The 23,922-nt window shown below is 43.2% G+C and overlaps 1 protein-coding gene across 1 annotated transcript in view; it reads left to right on the plus strand.

Moving 5' to 3' along the window:
* Nucleotides 1-23,922, plus strand: part of DLGAP1 (DLG associated protein 1) — a gene marked incomplete at both ends in the record, with an annotated part of 147,214 nt that overhangs the window by 105,926 nt on the left and 17,366 nt on the right. The window contains 2 exon segments of the mRNA XM_082499339.1: nt 11,557-11,930; nt 15,136-15,227. Of these exon segments, the coding sequence (XP_082355465.1) occupies nt 11,557-11,930; nt 15,136-15,227 (466 nt within the window).

The following is a 23,922-nucleotide window of genomic DNA, read 5'->3' on the forward strand; positions in this document are numbered from 1 at the left end:
CAGTTGTCCTACTGCAACAGACCCTGCTAAAAAGTTTATCCCCATCTTTCCTGTAGGCCCCCTTTAAGTACTGAAAGGCCACTATAAGGTCTCCCCAGAGCCTTCTTTTCTCAAGGCTGGACAATCCCAACTCTCTCAGCCTGTCCTAACAGAAGTGTCCCATGCCTCTGATCATCTTCGTGGCCCTCCTCAGGACCCACTCAACAGGTCCGTGTCTTTCCTGTGCTGAGGGCTCCAGAGCTGGATCCAGTACTCCAGGTGGGATCTCACCAGAGCAGAGTAGAGGAGGAGAAGCACCTCCCTCGACCTGCTGGCCATGCTTCTTTTGATGCAACCCAGGTGTGGTTCCCAGATATAAGCATAACCAAACCATGTAGGCACAACTTAAACTCAAACAGACCAACTCTGAGAACTGATTTTGACTCAGAAAATTAAAGAAGGCTCTTAAATTTCTCAAATTGTCATCAGATTAAAGTATACCTATGCAGTTTTCAGTGGATGCAACTGGATGTAATTGCTAACAATATACAGCTTGTTTGCACACCATGACATAAAAGGAAATCAGTTTAAAATCAGTGAACCGATACAGTTAATTGGGATAAACTCTTTGAATCAATCACTCTTATTTCCACTGCATTTTCATTTAGGTTTTTTAAAAAAAAGACCTTATCAGTCATATCCACTTCTAAATGTGTACACATCAGGGGTGGATTTGTAGCAATTTAAACTAATTGATTTCTGAGCCAATTTAGATGCATCACTAATCAAATTCTGTGAGACCAGCTTGATGCCAATGTGTGCAATGATACAGAATTCTGCTTACCCCACCTTAAGTTTATTAAGTATTCAGAAAACCACTGGGAGTAAAAACCAGTAGAAGCTTGTTTTCTTGCTAACATCAGCAGCAAACAAAGAAGGTACCTTTCCAGATTGAGGAAGAGGGAGCAACTTTTACAGACATTTCTTTCTTATACAGGAATCACACTTTGAAGTGTCACTACCCCAGCCAAATACTGCCTTTTGAAAGTTAGTTGCAGTGAAGAGCTTAAAAAGAAAATCCTTGCAGTAATGTTGAAAACAGTGATGTCCAACTACGTTAATGTCCAGCTAGCTTAAATGCTACATTATCAGATTACTAAGAGATAATTGCCTTGCTTAAGTGTCCTCCAGGTTCACAGGTTAGTTTCTGGGATTCACAGATTTAGAAGAGGAGAACCCTAATTATTCTGGAATGCATGGAGCTCAGCCTAGGAATGGATAAAGAGCTGACTGAGCACCTATGGGTCAGGATTAAAGGGAAATCAGGAGCAGGGGTCATTACAGTGGGGGTCTGCTACAGGCCACCCAACCAAGACAGAGTGGATGAAGCCCTCTACAGACAGGTAGGGGCGGCATCACGTTCACAGACCCTGGTTCTCATGGGTGACTTCAGCCACCCTGACATCTGTTGGAAGGGTGACACAGCCAGGCATAGGCAATCCAGGAGGTTCTTGGATTGCACTGACGACAACTTCCTTCTCCAAGTGGTTGAGGAGCCGAGGAGAGAAGGACCTTGTTCTTACCAACAAGGAGGGGCTGGTAGATAGTGTCAAACTCAAGGGTAGCTTGGGCTGTAGTCACCATGAAATGGTTGAGTTTGAGATCCTCAAGACAGTGAGGAAAGTGCACAGCAAACTGACCGCCCTGGACTTTGGGAGAGCTGACTTTGTCCTCTTGAAGAATCTGCTTGGTATGGTGCCATGGGATGAAGCGCTGGAGGGAAGAGTGGTCCAAGAAAGTTGGTTAATATTCAAGGACCACCTCCTCCAAGCTCAGGAGCAATGCATCGCTACAAAGAGGAAGGCAGGCAGAAAAGCCAGCAGACCTGCATGGATGAACAAGGAGCTCCTGGACATGATCAAAAGGAAAATGGAAGACTATAGGGAGTGGAAACAGGGGCAGGTAGCCTGGGAGGTATACAGAGGAATCTAAAGCCCAGATAGAACTAAATCTGGCCAGTGACATTAAGACAAACAAAAAATCCTTCTTTAAGTATGTCAGCGAGAAAAGAAAGACTAGGGAAACTGTAGGCCCTCTCCAGAAGGATACGCAAGAACTGGTTACCTGGGACAGAGACAGAGCTGAGGTATTCAATGACTTTTTTGCCTCAGTCTTCACTGGCAGGGACTGCAGCCACACTGCCCATGACACAGAATGCAAAGGCGAGGATTGGAAAAATGAAGAATCACCCACTGTAGGTGAAGATCAAGTACGAGACCACCTGAGGAACCTGAAGGTGCACAATTCCATGGGACCTGATGAGATACATCCGCACGTCCTGAGGGAACTGGCAGATGAAGTTGCTAAGCCACTAGCCATTATATTTGAGAAGTCGTGGCACTCTGGTGAAGTTCCTGCCGACTGGAAAAGGGGAAACATAACCCCTATTTTCAAAAAGGGAAACAAGGAAGATGCAGGGAACTACAGGCCAGTCAGTCTCACCTCTGTGCCTGGCAAGATCATGGAGCAGATCCTCCTGGAAACTCTGCTGAGGCATGTAGAAAAGGTGATTGGTGACAGCCAGCATGACTTCACCAAGGGCAAGTCATGCCTGACAAATTTGGTGGCCTTCTATGAAGGGGTTACAGTGGCAGTGGACAAGGGAAGATCAACTGATGTCATCTACCTGGACTTGTGCAAAGCATTTGACACTGTCCCACATGATATCCTGGTCTCTAAATTGGAGAGACATGGATTCAACAAATGGACCACTTGGTGGATAAAGAACTGGCTGGACGATCGCACTCAAAGAGTTGCAGTCAACGGCTTGATGTCTAAGTGGAGACCAGTGACGAGTGGAGTTCTTCAGGGGTCGGTACTGGGGCCTGTACTGTTCAACATCTTTTTCGGCGACATGGACAGTGGGGTCGAGTGCACCCTCAGCAAGTTTGCCAATGACACCAAGCTGTTTGGCAAGGTAGACACGCGGGAGGGGAGGGATGCCATCCAGAGGGACCTGAACAGGCTTGAGAGGTGTGCCCAAGCCAACCTCATGAAGTTCAACAAGGCCAAGTGCAAGGTCTTACATCTGGGTCGGGGCAATCCCAAGCACAAATACAGGCTGGGCAGGGAATGGCTGGAGACCAGCCATGAGGAGAAGGACCTGGGTGTGCTGATTGACAAGAAACTCAACGTGAGCCAGCAATGTGTGATCGCAGCCCAGAAGGCCAGCTGTATCCTGGGCTGCATCAGAAGTGTGGCCAGCAGGTCACAAGAGGTGATTCTGTCCCTCTACTCCACTCTCGTGAGACCCCACCTGGTGTACTGCATCCAGCTCTGGAGTCCCCAACATAAGAAGGACATGGACCTGTTGGAGCACATCCAGAGGAGGGCCACAAGGATGATCTGAGGGCTGGAGCACCTCCCTATGAGGAGAGGCTGAGAGAGTTGGGGCTGTTCAGCGTGGAGAAGAGAAGGCTCCGGGGAGATCTTATTGCGGCCTTCCAGTACCTAAAGGGGGCCTACAGGAGAGCTGGGGAAGGACTTTTTACTAGGGCATGTAGTGATAGAACAAGGGGGAATGGCTTTAAACTGGAAGAGGGCAGGTTTAGATTAAACATTAGGAAGAAGTTCTTCACTTTGAGGGTTGTAAGGCACTGGCACAGGTTGCCCAGAGAAGTTGTTGAGGCCCCATCCCTGCAGGTGTTTAAGGCCAGGCTGCATGTGGCCTTGGGCAACCTGGTCTAGTGGGAGGTGTCCCTGCCATAGGCAGGGGGGCTGGAATTCAATGATCTTCAAGGTCCCTTCCAACCTAAACCATTCTATGATTCTATGATTCTCTACTCCGACCTCCTACATGACCAGAGCTGTACAATTTCAACCTGCAATTTCTCCATCAAATTCGCGACAAGTTCATCTTAAAATGACTGACTGCTAACTTGCTTTATCATCAGTCATCTCCATTGCCACCGTGGGATGATGAGAGATTGGCAGCAAAGGATCAGGAAGGACAAAATGCAGTGCTGCTTAATGAACAGCAAAGGAGGGGGTGATGCACAGTATTTGCTTCATGAAAAACATGTGTGCTTGGTTCTCACCACGCATCTGCCCTGGTATATCTCCAGGTTTGACAGGATTCAAATCTCTTTTGTATTGGCTGCTCAGATATTAAATATCCCATCTGTAACTGAAGGGAAACCATATATGCAAGAGTATATTTATATGTCAAGCACCAGTAGTTACAAATATTACATGATCAAGAAATAGCAGCTATGACCTATGGTAATATGCCCAAACAGAGTGGCAAGTGTTGCCTTTACTGCAGCATGCTCGCTGCCCAACTATATGTTGAAAGAGCTACTGGCATAGTCTGGAAATTTGGTTTCCGGTCAGGTTTTCAGAAATTCAGATCCAATTCAGAAATGTAAATAAGAGACAGGTTTTCAAGTGTTTAGCCCTAAGAACTTGTAAAGTTCTCTGGCAGCCCAAGTCTTTACAGCCAACCATTCCTCAGTAGTCAAAAAAATAAGTGATTAGTTTTTCAGAGTGTGCTTGGGTTTAAAATTCCTAAGTACAACTTCCCACCTAAGGCGGCTGGATACTTGCAGAAAGTTCAACCCCCTGTGTTTCTGAAAATCCAGGCTTTGATTCTTGCACTGTGTTTTCACTTAAATAGCTGCTTACATATATGTGTCTGTATTCAGTTAGTACAATTCCACATTAAAAAAAAAAAAAATTGCCCATTTTGCCTTATTAACAGTGTTGCCAGAGGGAAAAAGATGCAAATTCTGGAATTTGAGAGTGCTGCAGTAACACATAACGAAGTGTTATATCAAAGTGAAGTTGCTTCCTGTAAAATATATGGGAAAAGGCTCTGATTTCATCAAGCTGCATATTATTACATTTATTTATTGTTACACATTCTTGGTCTAAGTGGGGTAAACTACCATATTTCACAAGGTTTCCTCTATTTTCCATAAATGCCTTTTATAAGATGAATGTATTGATATTGAGAAAGCTTACATATTTCTTACCGTGGTGATTTTATGACATGTAAGTTCTGAAACATAAAATATCCTTTTTTTAATCTAAAATTCTAATGTTTCTTGTTTTCCATGAGTGCTCTGAAAGGGGGGGAGTGTGAAGCATTTGGTGAAGTACTTGAGTGCAGAAAGCATTTGAATGGTTTGCTAGACTTAGTTTAAGCTATAGATCAGAGTTTCCCTGATTTTCTCTGAAATGAAATGCTGTACAGACGAAAAGAGATGGTAAATAATTCGTATGCTAACTAAAAAAGACCACGCTGCTGTATTGTTTTTCTTTTTTCTTTTCACTCTTCTCCAACATGCTTTATTGAATGTAGAGGCTGATGTTCTGTATCAGATATCTCCTACCACAACTGTTTTAAAGCCCTTTGAATCTTTGAAGTTCTCAGAGAGCGTCTGTCTGGAACAGACTTACATCATCACCCCTGCAGATCTTGGGGGTGTTTTTCCAGATGCTTTGCTGGTAGCCAGAGTTTAAGGACAAGGCCAAAATAATTTCACTTCTGTCTTCCTTCTCAGCCAGACTGAATTTCAGTTTGAGCAGCTATTCATATGTTGTCAGTGGGTACATAACTTCATCATGGCCCATGAGCCAATGGCCAGGATGGAACCTATCTGTAAAGCACCACCTCCACAGGTACAGTGCAGGTCGATCTCATGGAGATACCTGCTGACGAGGGAATGGCAGAAAGAACTACTACCGTTGTCCCCTTCAGCTGCTCACTCCAGGGGTGAAAAGGCAAGGCAGCTCATATGCATTAACTGAAATTAAATCTAGGGTTTGCACGTGGTCATATTCTTACCTATTTTATCTCTGTCTTCAGAAAAGATAAAGTTGATTCTAAATTGCTTGACACCAGTAAAGATCACTGGTTTTAGGAGTAAAGTATTATAAGCCATCCTAGCAACGATCCACTTTGGGTAATGACTTTCAGTTTATGTGAAATTTTTTTTCCAGAGTTTCAGTTGTTTATAGACTTCTTGGATTTGAGGCCAAATGAGTTGAATTGCTTAAGTTGTGTGCTGTTAACGTACTGGTAATTTTTATATAGAGAGAAGTTAAGTTATAGCTATATAGTACAAGGAGTGAAGTGAGTCTCATAGGAAGCCTACATGCACTGAATTTTGTCTGTGCATCCGTAATTTGTGGTGATATCCTAGTGATAAACTGAATTTAGCAGGCACCTTTGGCTGTCTCACCTGTTCTCTGTACACTAATTCAGCTTCCCTGGGATAGCAATTAAACTTCGGACTGGCATCAGCAGCTTCCAGCAGCAGACATTAAAAGAAAAAAAAAAAAAAAAAACTGCTGGAGAAATAATCACCTGTCATCCACTGACTACGCACGTGCAGATTTTCTAACTCAATCCATTTTAGATGCAAGATGAGCCATACTCAGTCTCACCCCTCTCTTAGGTTTCAGGAGGTCTTTTACTGTATCCAGCTGGGAAGCTGGAGGCACCCTACTTGCAAACAAAAAAGTCCAGATTTATGCAAAGATCACCAGCACCGGCTTTTAGACCTCAGAGTACGTGGGATACTAAATCTTAATATTGTGGCCCTATTGTGTGAAGTAGAGACAGTTTAGATACTTTGTATAGATTTCTGCAGGATTTTAGCGATCAGTATGCCTGTTTCCAAATCCAGTGTAGCTCAGGCTTTTGTTGGATAAGATATCTGTCTTCACAGTGGTGGGGGCATGGAAAAAGCATGGCCTTGGCAGAACCATGAAGATGGCGTGGTACAGAGATTTCAGTACTTCTCATTTGGGATAATGACATCCGTAACTCACTCTGGTATTAATCCCTTGGGCAGTTTAGAACTTCTTATGAAAATCTTCATTTTGGTTTTTTAATAGTAAAGCTCTGCATCCTCAGAAGCCATCTGCTATATGAAAATAGTTTTTTATTAAGAAAATGCATGGTCTGTTTTCACACCAATTTTTTGCGTGTACAAATAATAATGCAGGATCTGAAACCCTGTTTCCAAGCATTTCCCTCCAAACCTCAACAAAGTAAGGAAATAAGTGCATGGTAAGGAGAAAAACAGCTCTATTTGAGTCTAACAAGCCAAATCAAGCACTGCACCTCTGTGTGGGGAGCTCGGGGGCTGCAGTTGTGAGGCTCAGGTGTGTCTGGATGTGCCTACATCCATGTTTTGTGTTGCAGTTGTGTGAGGTGCGAGGGCACCGCTGATAACACACCTGTTTTACAGGCAGTAAATCAGAAGACTGAGGTCTATCTGTTCAGGGTGGAAGAACTCCTGCCTTGTACCTTAATACTTAGTTGTGCGCAAGTTGTGCCCTTTGCCGCTCCTTTCAAACTGTGGAATTAGTCCTGTTTCTCAAGAGAACCACTATTTTAATTAACTTTAAATTTGCGCTTTCATTTATTCTTGTACTTGTTAACCAAGCTTATATGAGACTGCCAAATTAGAAAGATATTGCTTACATATCTCATCACTTGAACTGTTCAAAGTACTGCATGAATTTGATTTCTTCACAAGTAGTAATCTGCCTTGGGGTTCTCCTGAGCACCCATTCACTGAGCTAAAAATCTGTGTTTGCGTGCTGATGTTTGTTCCCGAGGGCTCATCTCCCTAGTGAGCATGTTTAAACAACTGAAGTGCTCTTACAATGAAACATTCAAATTCAAGCCTTTATTATTATGCAATCTGGGATTATTTTTTTTATCATTAGACTTCCTTCTGAACTGGGTGGTTGACACTCCCTGTTCCAAATTCCTGTCCCATGAGCTAGTTGTTTGGAAATACTGGCTAGGAGGACAAACACCATGACTTTTTTTTTTTTTTTTTTAATCTGGAGAAAGTGCTTTTTCACTAGGTATTTGGGATTAAACTGTAACCCGGAGGCAGGCCACAGAAACGGGATAAAGATCAAAACGAAAAGGAGAGCATTGCTTAGTGGATTGGTACAGCTGGAAATGCTGAGCCTGATTCAAGGTGCTTTGGGAGTCAGGATTCTTGCACATGACTTAACTGGTTTCTGGATTAAACTTTGGATATGCCCTAGGAGAGAAACGTACACCTGCTCCAGCAGCATGTGTGCTCTGGAAAATAGTATGAAAAGCTTCTCTATGTTGTGACAAACTGAAGGTTTGCTATTCAGAAGAAGTTGTTTCTGATTAACTCCACGTCTAAACAATTTTAATGAAAAATTAGGCTACTTCGACTTGACTCTCCAGTCCGATCAGTTTCCGTACAGAACTTTGCTCCTTGATCCATGTCCAAGAACGTATTTATCAGGGAATTTATACAGCCCTTTAAATTCACTTCCTGATGTGAATTAAACTAACTTTCATGTGCAAAACCCCTTGAAAATTCCCTGTGTGTGAAGTGAGGGTTTCTCCATTTTTTTCACGCATCCCGTGATCCTGTAATCTTCTCCCTCAGTCCTCCTGCCGGGCAGTCCGTCTCTGCTGTGGGACAGCTGGATGGATGAGTTTCCCCATTGCCCATGGGGACAGAAAGCAATGTGATGTGCTCTTCCCGCACCGACTGAATGCTCAGCCTCTCTTGGCTGCACAAGGAGAGCGCCAAGGTTTTGTCGTTTTCCTTGGGGAGTACTCGTTTTGTTTTCCAGCAGCTTAGCATTTAAAATACCGTAGCCACTTGAAAAGCCGGCAGATCCTTCAGGTTGCCATGTTACAAGTTGCCAGGTTCTTGAAAGCAGCCGGAGAAAAACTGATGCACCGAATCCCTTTCGTTGTTGTGCTTCAGCCCTTTGGAGGGCTCGGCCAGCTACAACATTTAGAGAGCAGCTGCCTCCAACGGCGGCGGCGGCCGGAGCATTGTTTTGTTGTCGTTTCTGCAGAGGAGCGGCGGGAGCTTACATCATTTCCAGTAATGAAGTGCCTGGGGTTCTTTTATGACTTGCACACTCTGCTTCTCCAGAGCTGTACAGTATGTGCTGCGTGACTCCAGGAAACCGAGGATTTGTTTTGACTTGCTAAAAGAACGTTTGCTCTTTCTCTTTACAATTTCACCGTATGACTTGTCAATTCTCTCCCCCTTATAAAGAATAACTTCAGATTTAATTAGCTGAGTGCAAACATCTTTCATTGCAGTGTGGATTAGACTCCTCATTGAGTACATTTACCAACCGAATGAAAGACGTCTTAATCAGGCGTTTCTGTATTTGTACTGCTGTGTCCAGAGTGCCCGGTAGCTGTTGACAGACAGTTGCTATTGCCTCTCTTTCTAGGGGAGGATGACCAGTGATGTGGGGACCAGTCTTGTTAATGCTTGCTTTAAATTTTTGAAGCTCTCTCTCCTACCTAGGAGCACTTTTCAAGTGTGTTTCTGTGTATTTCCCTCTATGCTAGGTATGAAAAATTATACTTGCGTGTTTTGCTGAGGTGTCCTGAAGGTGCTGGCGTCTCCCCAGGATTTCCACAATGACCCTGCCTAGCATATTTTAAATGGGGTAATTTATACTTTGCTGAATTGCAAAGTAGCGTTGCACACAAACCTCTGTTGGACAAGTTTGGCGCAGGCTTCCCAAAGCGTTACCTGGATATATGCTTGTGTATGTGCTTTGAATTCTTCAGTGGTGAATTTCAGCTTGCATTTCCCCCACTCAGAGAACATTCTCCAGACCACGAACCACCTGGGTCGCTTCTGGGATGTCATCACCCAAGCAGCAGCCCGCACAACTCTCCATAAGTCCCGGAGTAAATGTTTGCGCTGCAGCAACAGCAGCTGATTCGCCTGAGCATGCACGGTCGCAACAAATGCTGTTTGGCAGCATCAAAACCAATGCAGAACGGCACCAAATTCACAATCCCCTTTGTAAATTTGTCATTGTTTCTGTTAGTTCCAGATATTGGTCTTGTCATAAGCACTTTAAAAAACACCTTTAACCCCTATCAACTCTTTGCTTTCCCGGAGTTAAAATTTGACGAGTTCATTTTTAGCCATCACTTCTCTCAAAGATGCTGTGGTTTCTGTTTGATTCTTCAGAAGTGAATCATAGTTTCAAAACCCTCACTACCTTAGTGAAACGCTCTTTTTCCATTAGCATTCAACGTGTTTAACATGGGTTCAGACACGTTATCAGAAACTTATACTAGAGTCCTTAAAAAAAATCCCGTGTGATTTCATGCCCTGGAAACACCTTCTACGTTATAACTATTCCTACAGCTATCAGGAGATATGAGGCATATGGATCTGAGCTAGTCAAATTAATACCATAATGGCTTCTGGCTCGACAAGCACGTACAGTGCAAACAGAGAGCAGAACAGCTGTAGTAGAGTTACCTTTTATGTGGGTGGCATAGACGTCTGCCAATTAAAATGATCTGATGAATAATTTCTTGCTGTATGATTACTGTTAATAAGAATTTATGTTAACGTGTTTGTGTCTGAACTTTGCACAGGTTCATGCCTGCATTTATTTTCTTAAAAAATAGAGCATATCATGATTGTTTTTTGTTCTTAATGGACTTTCTTTCCTCGTTTGAAAGCATTCCAGGACTTCAGCAATGCAGAGCTGCCAGCTGTCCCTTAAAGGAAGATGTTTTTATCTTCATGTAGTGCTTTCTGCATGTAATTCTGTAAACACGGGCCAATGGTTTTTAACCTGAGAACTTCAAGCTAATCTTCTAAATCCATATAGAAGCGCTTACAAATGGAGCATGGCCTTCAAAATACATGAAGAGGAGTCCTCATAAACTTTTATTAAAGCCTTTGTTGTTGCAAACATTTATACTTACAATTTCCTTTAAGTAGTCCCACTGACTGGCAGGCTTTAGCCATTGACTTCATTACGCTAAGTCCCTGTGTGTAAAATTTAGCAATTTTTTTCCAGAACTGATATGGTATATTTATTATGAGAACTTTAGGTATGGCAAAATCTTGTTTTAAAATATGTCCTCAGCAGCTTACAAAGCATTTCAAAATATTTGAGAAGTCTGTGCAACAAGTGAGACAGTTTGTAGGAAGAAATGCACAAGTCCAAGCATGGTGAGTGTTAACAGACTTTGACCTAGGATGGTTTGGGGATCTCTCTCTGATCAGAAAAATGTAGTTTAAAATACTACATAAGCTTGGTAAATACAAAAGGACAGGGTAGAGAAGCAGAATACAATTGCAATAAAACCGCATGAAGTACAGTTTAGCTAGGATAAGTGGTTGGAGACTCATCATCCTTGTGAATCTTGTTTGGAAGTCATGAGCAGAACAAACATTTTGGTGGACTTGTTCCCACCGGACTTAGAACAGTTAGTGGAAAATATACTGGAGAAAACAATCCTAAAAAGACTAAAGAGGAACTTGGCAAGTAGCCAATTTCTTTCCTTCTACTGGCAATTCTGCCACTCACATCAGTAGGAACAGGACACTGATAAGTGAGGTACTTCCATGGCATTGACACTGGAGCTTCTGGGGGCTCTTTGGCTAACAGTGTCGTCCTTACGTCTGCTCTGTCTATGTTCACTGGTGCTTTGAGATCATATTTGCATCCATTTTCCCTGCAGCATCAATAAATCAAGAACCCTCATACGTTTTTTTCCAGTGTCATCCTGCATTACCACCTATAAGAAGACACCACCTCCAGTCCCACCAAGAACTACCACCAAACCGTTTATTTCCATCACAGCCCAGAGCAGCACAGAGTCTGCCCAAGATGCATATATGGATGGGCATGGACAGAGGGGAGATATCATCAGTCAGTCTGGACTCAGCAACTCCACAGAGAGCTTGGACAGTATGAAGGCATTAACAGCTGCTATTGAAGCTGCCAATGCACAGATCCATGGCCCTGCAAGCCAACATGTAGGGAACAATACTGCCACCGTCACCACCACCACAACCATTGCCACCGTTGCAGTAGAAGATAGAAAGAAGGACCACTTCAAGAAAAACAGATGCTTATCTATTGGAATACAGGTGTGGTATGCGGTGTGGGTTATATGCCTGCCATTGTTTTGGATTTCTACATTTGTTTTACTGCTCATTATGCAATGTTTTGTGTATTTTTCTTTTTTTCCTGACAGGTACCTATGTTGAAATTGCAGCAGCGTAATCATTCCGCGTGGTACTAATGATGTTTTACTAATTTATCGTAAAAACATCAGATGTGAGGACTTGTTTAAGTCTCCTTGCTGCTTGTTATTCAGCTCTGTAAAATTACACACATGAGCACTAATCTATGAATCATAACACAGTGGGGGTCAGAAAGGCATGAATTGAATCATTGAAAGGGAATGTGTAAAACAATGATTTACACTACACTATCACCCAAAAAGTATTTTCGTCCAGCCTCACTGAATTAATTGTCACTGCTTATTCATGCATTTCATAATGACTGGTAGCCGCTTGAATGAGGCAGCATTGTTCCTATCTCAGCCACAAGAGCAGAGGATAAGTTCCTTCTGATTTGCCCTTGTTAAAGAAAATTACCTTTTGTTACCTCTAGTGGAACGAAACAAGAAAACTAACCCTGCCAAAGTTCACTCCTATTTACAGAAAGGAGAAGAGCAAATAAACTAGACCAATTTAATCTGCTTTCCTAATTAATCTTTCCCATACCACCCCCCCTCAAAAGAATGCGCGTAGGACTCCAACTATCTGCTTGCAGGATTAGCTTTTGCAACAAAGTACTTGAACTTACAATCAACTGAGAATCAACAGGGGTTTTGATGGGAGATGGACCCCAAGCAAATAGAATAGCAATCCACAGCTTATCAGCCTTCGCAAGAAGACATGATTTATTTTTTTTTTTCTTGCAGATGTAGGCTATAAGAACAGCACTATGTGCCTGGACAGGCTTATCTGATTAGCAAAGCCTAAGAATTTACCGTGAAATCTCTGCATCAGCCTGATGAGATGAGAGGTGCTGTGTAGAAGTATGCCATCCCAGGGGCAGCTCCTGGAGAAGCTGTGACTTTTCTCTTACTTCTTCTTGGAAGGGCAATAATTACTATTGCCTGTGGGTTCAGTTTACTGCCTTTGTTGTAGCCTTTTTCTGCTTCATAGCTGTTTGTTTTGGGTATATTCTGAAACAAGGGCTGATGTTCAGTGTTAAACAAGATCCAGGTGGGACAGGGATGGAGGAAAGCTCTTGTATTACTTATTCCCATGCCCCACCAAGCCTAAAGTGCCATTTTATTGTCGTAAACCCTCATTTCACTGAGCAAAACAACAAAGACTCCTTAGCAGGCAAACACCCAGCAAAGTTATGGGTAGGAAGAAATAATTTCCACGTTTGCAGGAGCCAAAACGAACAATGGTAATGTGAATCGGCGTTCTTGAGACACCGTCTACCCACTGTCTCTTCTTAAGGTGGTGTTACTGCAAGTAACAAATGCTGCTTTTGAGAGGTATAGGGGCCTCGGTTTCCTGAGATCTGAGGAAACCAGAGCCTCAAATGCTCTTTAGGCCTTTGAAAATCTCCCTCTAAAGTTTTGAGATTTACAGATGACCAGCATAATCATATGTGAAAGCTGCCTGGGGATGTCACATGAGGAGCTGCCAGGGTAGTTTTTGTGTACAAACCGATGGAGATGCCTGAAGAAGGGATTACATGAAGCGAAACTTTCAGCAGTGATACAGCCTTACAGGATTCCTGCCCGTGCACCGTGCCGCCCTCCCAGTTGTGCCCATCAATGAGGTTTTGAGAGTCAGATAGACTTCACAAATAAAACTACTTTGCCAGTCTGCTGTCTGGCCCATTTTGCAGCATCATTGCACGAGCAGTCGGGCTGGTACAGCTGAAGCGGTAGTGTGGGAGTGGAAATACCGTAAGATTGCTGTTGTTGCCAGAAATTACTTCTCTTAGAGACAACTGCCTAAAAAAGGTAGGTAGGCTGTCAGCCCTCTGCCTGGCAGTATGAAGTCAGTCTCTCTCCACTGACTGTAAAGGGAGCCTAGTTTAAGCTTAGACTGAACTCAGAGCGGGTATACCCCTTGCTTATAGTCTGGCCCATGTCGGTAAAGCAGGGCAAGCTGCTTTAGCCAGAAACATATTCTTGGTTTGCTTCCTCCTCTAATAAATAACCCTAATGTGCACTTGTGATGAACCTCCGTGCATGTCCTCCACCCCTCAGTCACTCTTAGGACACCACAAGCCTTTGCTGTAAATCTGTTTAGCAAACAAGTAAAGTAAAGCAAAGCAAACAAAAACTCTTCCATCCAAAGGTTGCTTCTCTGTCAGTTATGGGATTTAAGGCGTAGTTATCTCCCCAAAAGCCTCAGTATCAGGTAAGTACCCTACTCCACTGAACAGCTCTGTAACTCCCATCCCTCCTTGAGCGCTTTTCCTGGATAGCTGGTAAATTGGCTTTCAACAACAAGCTTGCTTACTGGTGGAACAGGTGCTAACTACAGCTGGAGATTTTGTACACCGGGTGTCAGAGTAGTCCACAGGCCACTTTATAACACTGCTGTGGTCTAAAAATCCTGTGTGCCAGAAATTTTTTTTGTTGTATGACTAACGATGTCATATATAGCATTGGGAATTAACAACTACACTGACTGGACCCGGAAGTTGATGATTTTGCTCAGACACATGTGGTTAAATTTTAACTTTATACCATCGGTGTAAATCTCCTCATGGCGATGGAGAGGTGGTATAAAGTTCCTGCTTGTGTTCCTGGAGACCACCTGTTTGCATGTAAAAAAATGTATTCCAAGAGCTGCATCTGCTTTCTTTAAATCTTATCTGTAAAGTGTTCTGATTCAGGGCACTAACATTTAAACAAAATAAACACATAATTTTGACATGAGTTCACATATGCATGCACATACAGACTAACAGGTAAAATGAAACAAATAGTGGAGTGCAGAAAGTGGAGTTACAGCTGCTCAGAGATTTGATCTGGCAAAGGTGAGCATCCAGCCTCCATAAAATACTGGATAAACTCCATCTGCGTTTTGCAGGCCAAATGTTGTCTTACCAGAAATGCTTTCTAGATTAACAAGAATGATGAATATTGACTAATAACATCAGAAATGATAACAGCATAGATAAACTATCTGTTTATAAAGGTACTTACATGCAGACACTTAGTAGTTATAATGCATAGAAATTGTAAGTAGCTGGGTGATATCTCTGCTAAAATACATTCTAATTTGCTGGTTATTTTTTTTTAAGGTTGATGGTGCTGAAGAATCCACCAAATCAGGTGAAAATAAAGCAACCAGTAAGTTCCAGTCCATAGGAGTTCAAGTAGAGGAAGAGAAGTGGTGAGTAAAAGTTAATACGGTTTTTCTAAAGTAAATAATTATGCTGCAACTAATTTTTTAGAGCTGTAGTTCCGGCACACACAACCATATAAACCTGCTTCCTGGATGAATTGTTAGATCACCCAGCTGAAAAGCTGAGTCTTATAAATGCTGTAGCTCTTATTTCTCAGAGGGGATTTTTCAAGACCAGTGGGAGAACTGAAAGAAAAGCGCCACATATTTTGAAGGTCAATATATGTCTAATAAGCTCTTTTTCCCCTGAAAATCTACCTAAACAGCGGAAGGTGATGCAGCCGGAGTATTAGTCTCGGGATAGCTGCAGCAGCGTAGAATTGATGGAGAAGTTTACCTTGTTTTTCAGCAGAATAATTTCAGCCACATGGAGCAGTGCAGTGGCAGAGCCAAACTGATTGCTTTTGCTCAGGTATCTCACCCAGACATCTCTGCATTACAACTGCTTCCTTGCAAGAAATTGTTGAGATTAAAAAGCAAGCCTGTAAAACCTAGCTCACTCCAATCTGCAGCGTAACCTGAATTAGTAAACAGATATACTCCAATAAAAATGAAAAAAGAGAATCTAGCATAGTTGAAATCTTCAAGAGTTATGTTTCTTTTGGATGGCAACTTGCAGTTACACTGCAGGGCAGCAGAACTGTGCATGGCACTTTCCAGACGCATAACATTTCTGAGTGCTTGACCGCATCTGCAAACCCTAATTCCTGCCCAAAGCTGGACTCAAAGCCAGACTCTCCCCTCACCTCCGAGCTGCTGCGGCTGCAGGCACCCACCCAGGTCTTTGTTCATTTTTTGCAAGCCATTTGGGTAGAGTGTAACTTTAGCGTCCTGGAGCCATTTTGTTGATAACTCGCTGTACCTTATCATAGGAGAAGCCTCGGGGCGGTATCGCTTGTCGGCAAGGGAAGAGATGCCCTTGCAATCTCTCTGGAGAAAACCTGGGTGCAGCAAATCTGAGGTGACAAAATTAGGGCCCTCTGCCCTCCTCTGGCCCGCCGACTGCAGTAGCGAGTAGAGGAGATGTCCATTTTCACACTGTTTTTTTCCTACATCTGCTAACAATACTCAAAAATAACATGTTATCTACACCATTTTCAATTCAACAAAATCTCCCTGTAAAGTAGCAGAGTATTTTCCTGCGGTTCTAAAAGGCTGAAGTGATTTCAGCAAAAAGAAATGTGATTTTGCAATGACCCTGCTAGGCTGTTACCAAGTTCCTCATTAACCTGCTAAAACATCTCTTGCTGGCAGACATTTCTTTATGTGTTAGACCTTAGCCCCATTTACCCACAACTCTTCCAGCACTAGATAAATGACCACATTAGAATAGATGCTGAAGGACCATTTCCCTTCAGCCTGAGCACAAAGGAAATAACTACCCCAAAAGCCCAAGCCTCCCCCTCCCCTCAAAAATAAAACAACCCACAACCAAAAAAAACCCTACAGGAAAACAAAGAAAGAAAGAAATGGCTGTTTGTAAATGCCTTACTTCCAAAGTCCTCTTTCTATTGCAGTTTTTATTGCTCCGGAGAAAAAGGTAAGGTTTGCCTGTGAGAGTCTGCCCTGAGAAAGCAATATTTCTGCATTACCTACTGACAGCTGTGTTTGGGGGTTTCCTTGCTGATAAAGTTGAGGTTGCTGCTGTTTGGAGCAGACGGGCAAGCAGCAATCTATCATGGACTTTCAGAAGTGAACCGGCTGATAAAGGACAGCCCCCTAATCCTTAGAAAATGAGTGCACTCAAGACACAAAGGGCTTATCATCGCAGTTTGGCACTCATATTCCTTCTTCTTTTATTTTTTTAACACAGCAGAGCACAATGTATTGATTATCTGTTACAGGAATAGAATTGTAAATACAGTGCATTCTTCCCTGCCCCTCCACCATAACATCTGCAGAGCCTCAGAAAAGCCCTTTTGAGTTGAATCTTTGACAAATGAATGTTTTTCAAAATCTTTCAGGCCTCAGAAATGTTAAATAAATATAAAATAAGAAAAGAAGAATGAGACAGCAAAAAGGATAAATACAGTAAATTGATCATGTTTCTGTGCCAGTCTAAGCTATTGAGTGCACTGTTACAAATCAAGAAATCTCTTTGCTTAATGCACCAAAAACCTACCATACAAAATTTGTTTCACACCTCTTCTTTGCTGCCTGCTCTTTCGTCCCCCTTTCCCTCACCTCATATGACTGTCATCCTCATACTAAGGATGAGGTACCTCATACCTCCTCATGTCCTTTTAAATATTCCTGCTTCTGTGCTTGGACCAAATAAGCAAAAGATTTTGCTTCCATCTCTTGATCTAAGTAGCTCAAAAACAGAGCATCTTTGGAGGACAGCTCTATCTCTTCCATCTTCCAGACCTTTCATTAGCCCTTCACTCTCTGTAACCTGGGCTTCCTGCCAAGACAAATGACTCTGAGTCCTCCTCCTCCTTCCCTTGTACTGCTCAAAGGATAAATGTGCCTACCACTACCTGACCATATTACAACTGGATCCATCACCCCTATTCATCTTATCCTCAGTTTTTATTCTGCCTGCTCTCAATAATGTTTTTCATACCCATTCCCTAAGTGCAGCTCTACGATTTCTAGCATTTACATAGAGTACCTCTGTCCAGTCCTTCTCGTGGGAAAAAGCTGGTATGCATTTCTTTCAGTGGTAACCTCATGATCTTCCTGCTGTTATTCTTTTATCTCTCACCTGATCTCCCCCATGATGCTAACAAAACCCCCACAAAAATGTTCTTCCTTTTTCCTCACATGACCCATCCCTTCCAGGGCAATTCTGAAATACATATGTAATGAAGCTGATCATTGCAATCTCAGGGCACTTCCAGTTCTGTCTATTTCTGTTTGCCCTTTCTCTCTACCTGCAACTTCTTCTTGACCTCACGGGACCACCTTCCATTCCTCACTTACAGAAGATAATTGAGTTGTTGGAAGTCAACCAGTTCTACTGAACCAGAAAAGAAGTCATATATTATGCCAGACCAATTAGCCAAGGGGCTCTCAGTCCCATAGCTCTGTAATCACTTTTAGCCTCTCTTGCATTTTACCCTGTCTGCCCCAAGATCTCCTCCCATTACATCCTCACCTCCCAAATTGTCTTGCTTATTGCTCCTAGCCATATCATCAGCTGGTAATTGTACTTGGTTTGTCATCACAAGCATTTATGAATGCTGAAACAATGTTAGTTTTTGAAGTGAGAACCCTACCATGGGAGACTAAGACTATAGACATATGGTCCTTCTCCATTTTCTCTGGCTTCTTTGAGGCCAGGGCAAGTGTCCCCACCTCTTGGTGTTTTATAAAGTAAAATAATTTGAAATGGTGGTGGAGTAACATTAAAAAAAAAAAAAAGAAACGCCAACCAAAAATACTCTTCTGTCTCTTCAAGGAAAAAAGAAAACACATCTTTCGCTTTTGTTACTATATAAAGCCATATTTTTCTCTTTTTTTCATTTATGTTTTTAAATTTGGTCATTTACTGTCCTGACAAAATATACTCAAGCTTCAGGGTCTTCCCTACAAAACAGGCCAGTCCTGCACTCTAACTCAAACTTCTTAATTCTCCAGTCTTTCGGACAGGACCTTCATATCTGCATTTTTACTAAGCTGATCTGGGACTGATATTTCCTTGGCTTTTGTCTGCAGCATTTTCTGGCTATCTGTGTCCTCCACAGTGGAATCCATTTCATTGAGAAATTCTGAAGGTGGTAGATGCCCCATCCCTGGAACCATTCAAGGTCAGGTTGGACAGGGTTCTAAGCAACCTGATCAAGTTGAAGACACCCCTGCTCATTGCAGTGGGGTTGGACTAGATGACTTTTAAAGGTCTCTTCCAACCCAAACCATTCTATGATTCTATGATCCTAGCCTAGCTGTGAGTGACTGAGCTGGTATTCAGAAGAAGAGAGGGGCAGTTTCAAAAGCAAGGCTTAATAATGTTCCCTGGTTAAAGCTAAGGGCCCTGACCTGGTCTTGTGTACTAGGCCTCAACAAAGTGTTGCTCCTTCTTTTTCCAGCTATTCCCCCAGGTGCTGCCCAGAAAGTGTTACTAGGCAAAGGTTAGAACAGGTTTATTTGAGGATGAGAAATCCCAGGAACGCTTTGATCTTCTGTCTTCTGCAAACTCCACTGGTGAGGGATGTGCACAGCACAGGGTGTGTATTCACTGAGGATGGTCTCTGTAGCGTGACCTCCTCCCTGCACTGCTATGCTGCTCTCACACTGGGAAGGGCAGGGTAGATACCCTATGGATACCTGAGGGGTAGCAGGGCAGTGCAGGATGGGGAGGAAGAGCCCAAGCAGCACTTGAAGCTCCACCATATTTCAAGAGAGATATTGGTGGATGGAGATTAACTGATGGATTGATGGCTGGGAGACACCTGCAGGCCAGCTGCACTAAGGCCTCGGCTTCCTGCCCGCAGCATATACCTGACCATGGCCAAGGATCTGGGCCCACACCGACAGAGTCTTGGGTAGGGGCAGACCCCCTCAGCGTGACGGGCTCCCTTCTTCAAACATAGCCTGGGATCAGCCTTGCAGTACCTGGCTTCTAGTGCGTCGACCTCCCTTGGCTCTGTGCCATCCTCTGCAGTTTTAGGTCACCAACCAAAGAGTCCCCAGACGTCCACTTTGGTTCGGCCAATCTTGAGGTTACCCTTCAACTGCATTTGGCAGCTTCGTTGAGAGTTGGGGTGCAGCACAGGTGACAAGCATTGCTTGTGGCTTCTGGGCAATGGACAAAAATGAGATGCTGTGGGGAGTGAGGCTGGAGCAGAAATATTGTTTCCTTGATTTGCGTCCGTTTGTTTGGACATTGAAATTGTAAGAGACCAGCTGTATCAGCTGATAAGTCCATGAGCCCTTATGGGTTTAATCCCAGTGTACTGAAATAGCCAGTGAATGTTATGGCAGGACCACTCTTGATCATCTACCAAAGGTCTTGGGAGTCTGGGGAGGTCCCCACTGACTGGAAGCTAGCCAATGTTATTCCAAGTTATAAGAAGGGCATGAGCAAAGACCCAGGAACCTACAGACCTGTTAGTCTAACCTCAGTTCCTGGAAAAATATTACACTGTGTACTATTGAAATGCATTTAAAGAATAATGCAGTCATCAGGTACAGTCAACATGGGTTCACAAAGGAAAGTCCTGTTTAAGTCATTTGATAACCTTTTGTGATAAGGTCACCTACACAGTGGATGAAAGGAAGGTGGTGGGTGTCGTTTTTCTAGATTTTAGTAACGCTTTTGATACTGTCCTTCACAGCATCTTTCTGGACAAGTTCTCCAGCTGTGGGATGAGCAGGTTCACAGTGCACTGGGTGAAGAACTGGCTGAACAGCAGGGCTCAAAGTGTTGTGGTGAATGGGGCAACACCTGGCTGGCAACCAATCACCAGGAGTGTTCTTCAGGGCTCAATTCTAGGCCAAGTTCTGTTCAATATATTTATCAGTGACTTGGATGCACCATTAGCAAGTTTGGTGATGATACCAAACTGGGAGTTGATGTTGACTCTCTTGAGGGACACAAAGCCTTGCAGAGGGATCTGGATAGATTGGAGCATTGGGCAATGATTAATAGGATGAAATTTAGCAAGGCCAAATGCCAGATTCTGCACCTAGGGCAGAGTAATGCTGTGCACAAGTATAAATTGGGAGAGGAGTGGCTGGAGAGCAGCCCTGCAGAAAAGGATCTGGGGGTGCTGGTCGGCAGCAGGCTCAATATGAGGCAGCAGTGTGCCCTGGCAGCCAGGAGGGCAAACCACATCCTGGGGTGCATCAGACACAGCATAACCAGCCGGTCCAAAGAGGTGATTATCCCACTGTATTCAGTGTTGGTGTGGCCTCACCTTGAATACTGTGTGCAGTTCAGTTCTGGGCCCCACAATTAAAGAGGGATGTGAAGGTCCTTGAATGTGTCCAGAGGAAGGCAACAAAACTGGTGAAAGGGCTGGGGAGGCATGTCCTGTGAGGAGTGGACAAGGACTTAGGACTTGACTATTTTGGAGAAAAGGAGGCTGAGGGGCGGCCTCATTGCTCTCCACAGCTTCCTGAGGAGGGGCCACGGAGAGGGAGGTGCTGATCTCTTCTCCCTGGGATCCAGTGATAGGACACGTGGGAATGGTTCAAAGCTGCGCCAGGGGAGGTTTAGACTGGACATCAGAAAGCAATTCTTTACCGAGAGGGCATAGTTATAGGTCCCTTCCAACTGAAATAGTCTACTCTAACATTGCCATAAGGGATCAGAATTTCCCTGCTAAGACTCTTAGCAATGAAAAAAGACTATGTGAATGGGAGGAGTAGGCATAGAGCAAAGCACACAAGATTGTGTAGCTTGAAGATGTATGGCCAAAGATCCTGACATTAGAAGACATGGTACTGTATCTGCTAACTCCTTCTGCAGTTTGTTTTTTTTCCACTGACAGCGGCTGAAACCTTAGCAGGGAAGCCCCCAACCAAGAAAGAGTACAGCCAGTGGGTAAAGTGATGCAGGCTGAATTTAATGTAAAAGCCTCTGAGGCTCACCATGCATCAGTTGGTTTGAAACCTACGCTTTTTCTGGGTTTGGATTTGTTTGTGGGTTTTTTTTTTTTTTTAGGAAAGAAGGAAGTTCTCTGAGTTGAAACGTAAACGTAAACGTGTTTTTCAAAAGAAAGCAAAAGAAGACTTAGAAACAGAGAGTCAAATGCTGACAAGTGACCCTGTTGTTGCTGTTCAAAACACATCATGCTGTTGTTCTCCATACTGGTTTATCCAGTCTGAGGTTTCATGGCTTTCTGCACCTTAGGCCAGATATCTGCTGCAGTTCTCTGAAGCTGTAATTATTACACATTGTGCCTGCAGGGCACAACTGATTACAAAAGCACCAAGCCTGAAAGCAGAGGAAGAAGCAAATATCTGGTTTTAACAATTATCAGCGATTTATGAAAACTTTCTTTTTAGGTACATCTGTGAATGTTTTGTATGTGTAGAAACAGGGAAAACTTAGGCATTAGCAGCAGCTGTCCTGTGATACAGAGTTTTAACTTAGAGCAAAACCAAAAAAAAGACTCATGTGGGACACAAATGGTAATTTGTAAGAGTAAAACATCCTGGAAGTGAGTGAGGAAGCTATGTCAGAGACTAAAATTACCATCTATTAGGCAGTTTATATAGATGTGCTGGAGGTAGGCAGATAGTGGGTGCCTTCCTGCATTTCCATTCCATTCAACATACATTTCCTTGGGAGTATTATTTTAATTTTGAACTGATGCTATATTCTACTGCCAAGTAGTTTTTCTTTTGAAGACAGACAGGTTACACAAGCCAGTGCCAAGAATCTGTCGAGCAAGCCTGTAGCATACTATTATATAGATAAAACAAAGGCAAAAAAAGTAGGTCATTCTGTTTTATTTGTTGAGTAGTCTGGTTTTGGTGGTACTAGCTCATATTGAACCCAGTAAGAGTACACTCCTGAAAGCTTTGAAATGTAGTGCCTCCAGCAATACATCGTTTTGGCAAGTAGACCTTGATGTTTTCACATTTGGGATTTGGTGTACACTGAAAAGCCAGGGTGTTAACTGAAAATACAAATGGTCATCTAAAATAGAAGGATAGCAGAGTCTAGGGCACTGGGGAAAGTAGAAGGTGACTGTGATGTGGAGGTAAGGGCATGGAGAAGAACAAGGCTGGATTAAGGGGTTTGCTTTTTGCTGCAGTACTCTGGAAGGTGTGGAAGAGTATGCCATGTACGAATGCCTTGGCTCCCAGTGAACCCTGACTAAATGACTGAAATCATGTACGAGCATGTGCTTGTGTGGGCACACGTTTATGTGCGTGTGTCTGTGTGTGTGTGTACGTGTATGCTACGCTTCAGTGTAGATAAGGGATTTGTCAGGTTGGTGGCCAAATTAAAGTAATTTTTAAAAAACTAGCACAGACTGGACCAAAAGATTTTCATTGTAATGTCAGCCTAAAGTTAAAGTCTTTCTAACCACTAATACCAGTCTGACAGCTTCCCTCTGCCAGGGGCCAGTTAGCAGATACTCAGAAAAAGTATAAAGGAGTGTGTGTAAAGGAAAAGTATAAAGGGTGTGTATAAAGCACTACTTCTCCCAGTAGACCTTCCCAATTTAGCACTGTTGTTCAGGGACTTCCTAAACCAGATATGACATCTGTGTAATAGCTCTTCCTGGACCTATCTCCTGTGAATTTGATCAGATTCTCTTTGAACCTATTTTTACCTTTGGTTTTCCCAGGATCCTGTGGCAATTTAATTACACATTGTGTGAAGAAGTGCTTCCTTTCGCTAGATTTAAATCTTTAGACCTCTAAGCCTTGCAACTGGCTGCCTTCCTCCTCACAGTTCTTGCACTCTGAGAACTGGTGTAACATCTCCTAGTCGGGATATCACAGGTCTCATATCCCTCCTCAGCCATCTGTTTTCTAAACCGACAAATCTCTTTGCTCTTATGGAAGCCATACCATACCTCCAATGATCCTTGTCCTCCCTTTTGAACTTTTTCTGCTGTATCAGTCCATAGCAAAATGCTTTGCTCTGCTTGTCAAAAGATAAATACTACCGAGCTGAAGAGTTCTGCTCGCTCCATGTTTTTCAGTTTCCTGCTGCATGTCGTGCAAAACTATGGTGGGATAACCATGACTTTTGCATCGTTTAACAACACCTGTTTCA

This window comes from Vanellus vanellus (genome assembly GCF_965231255.1).
Source record: "Vanellus vanellus genome assembly, chromosome: 2".
Taxonomy (NCBI): Eukaryota; Metazoa; Chordata; class Aves; order Charadriiformes; family Charadriidae; genus Vanellus; species Vanellus vanellus.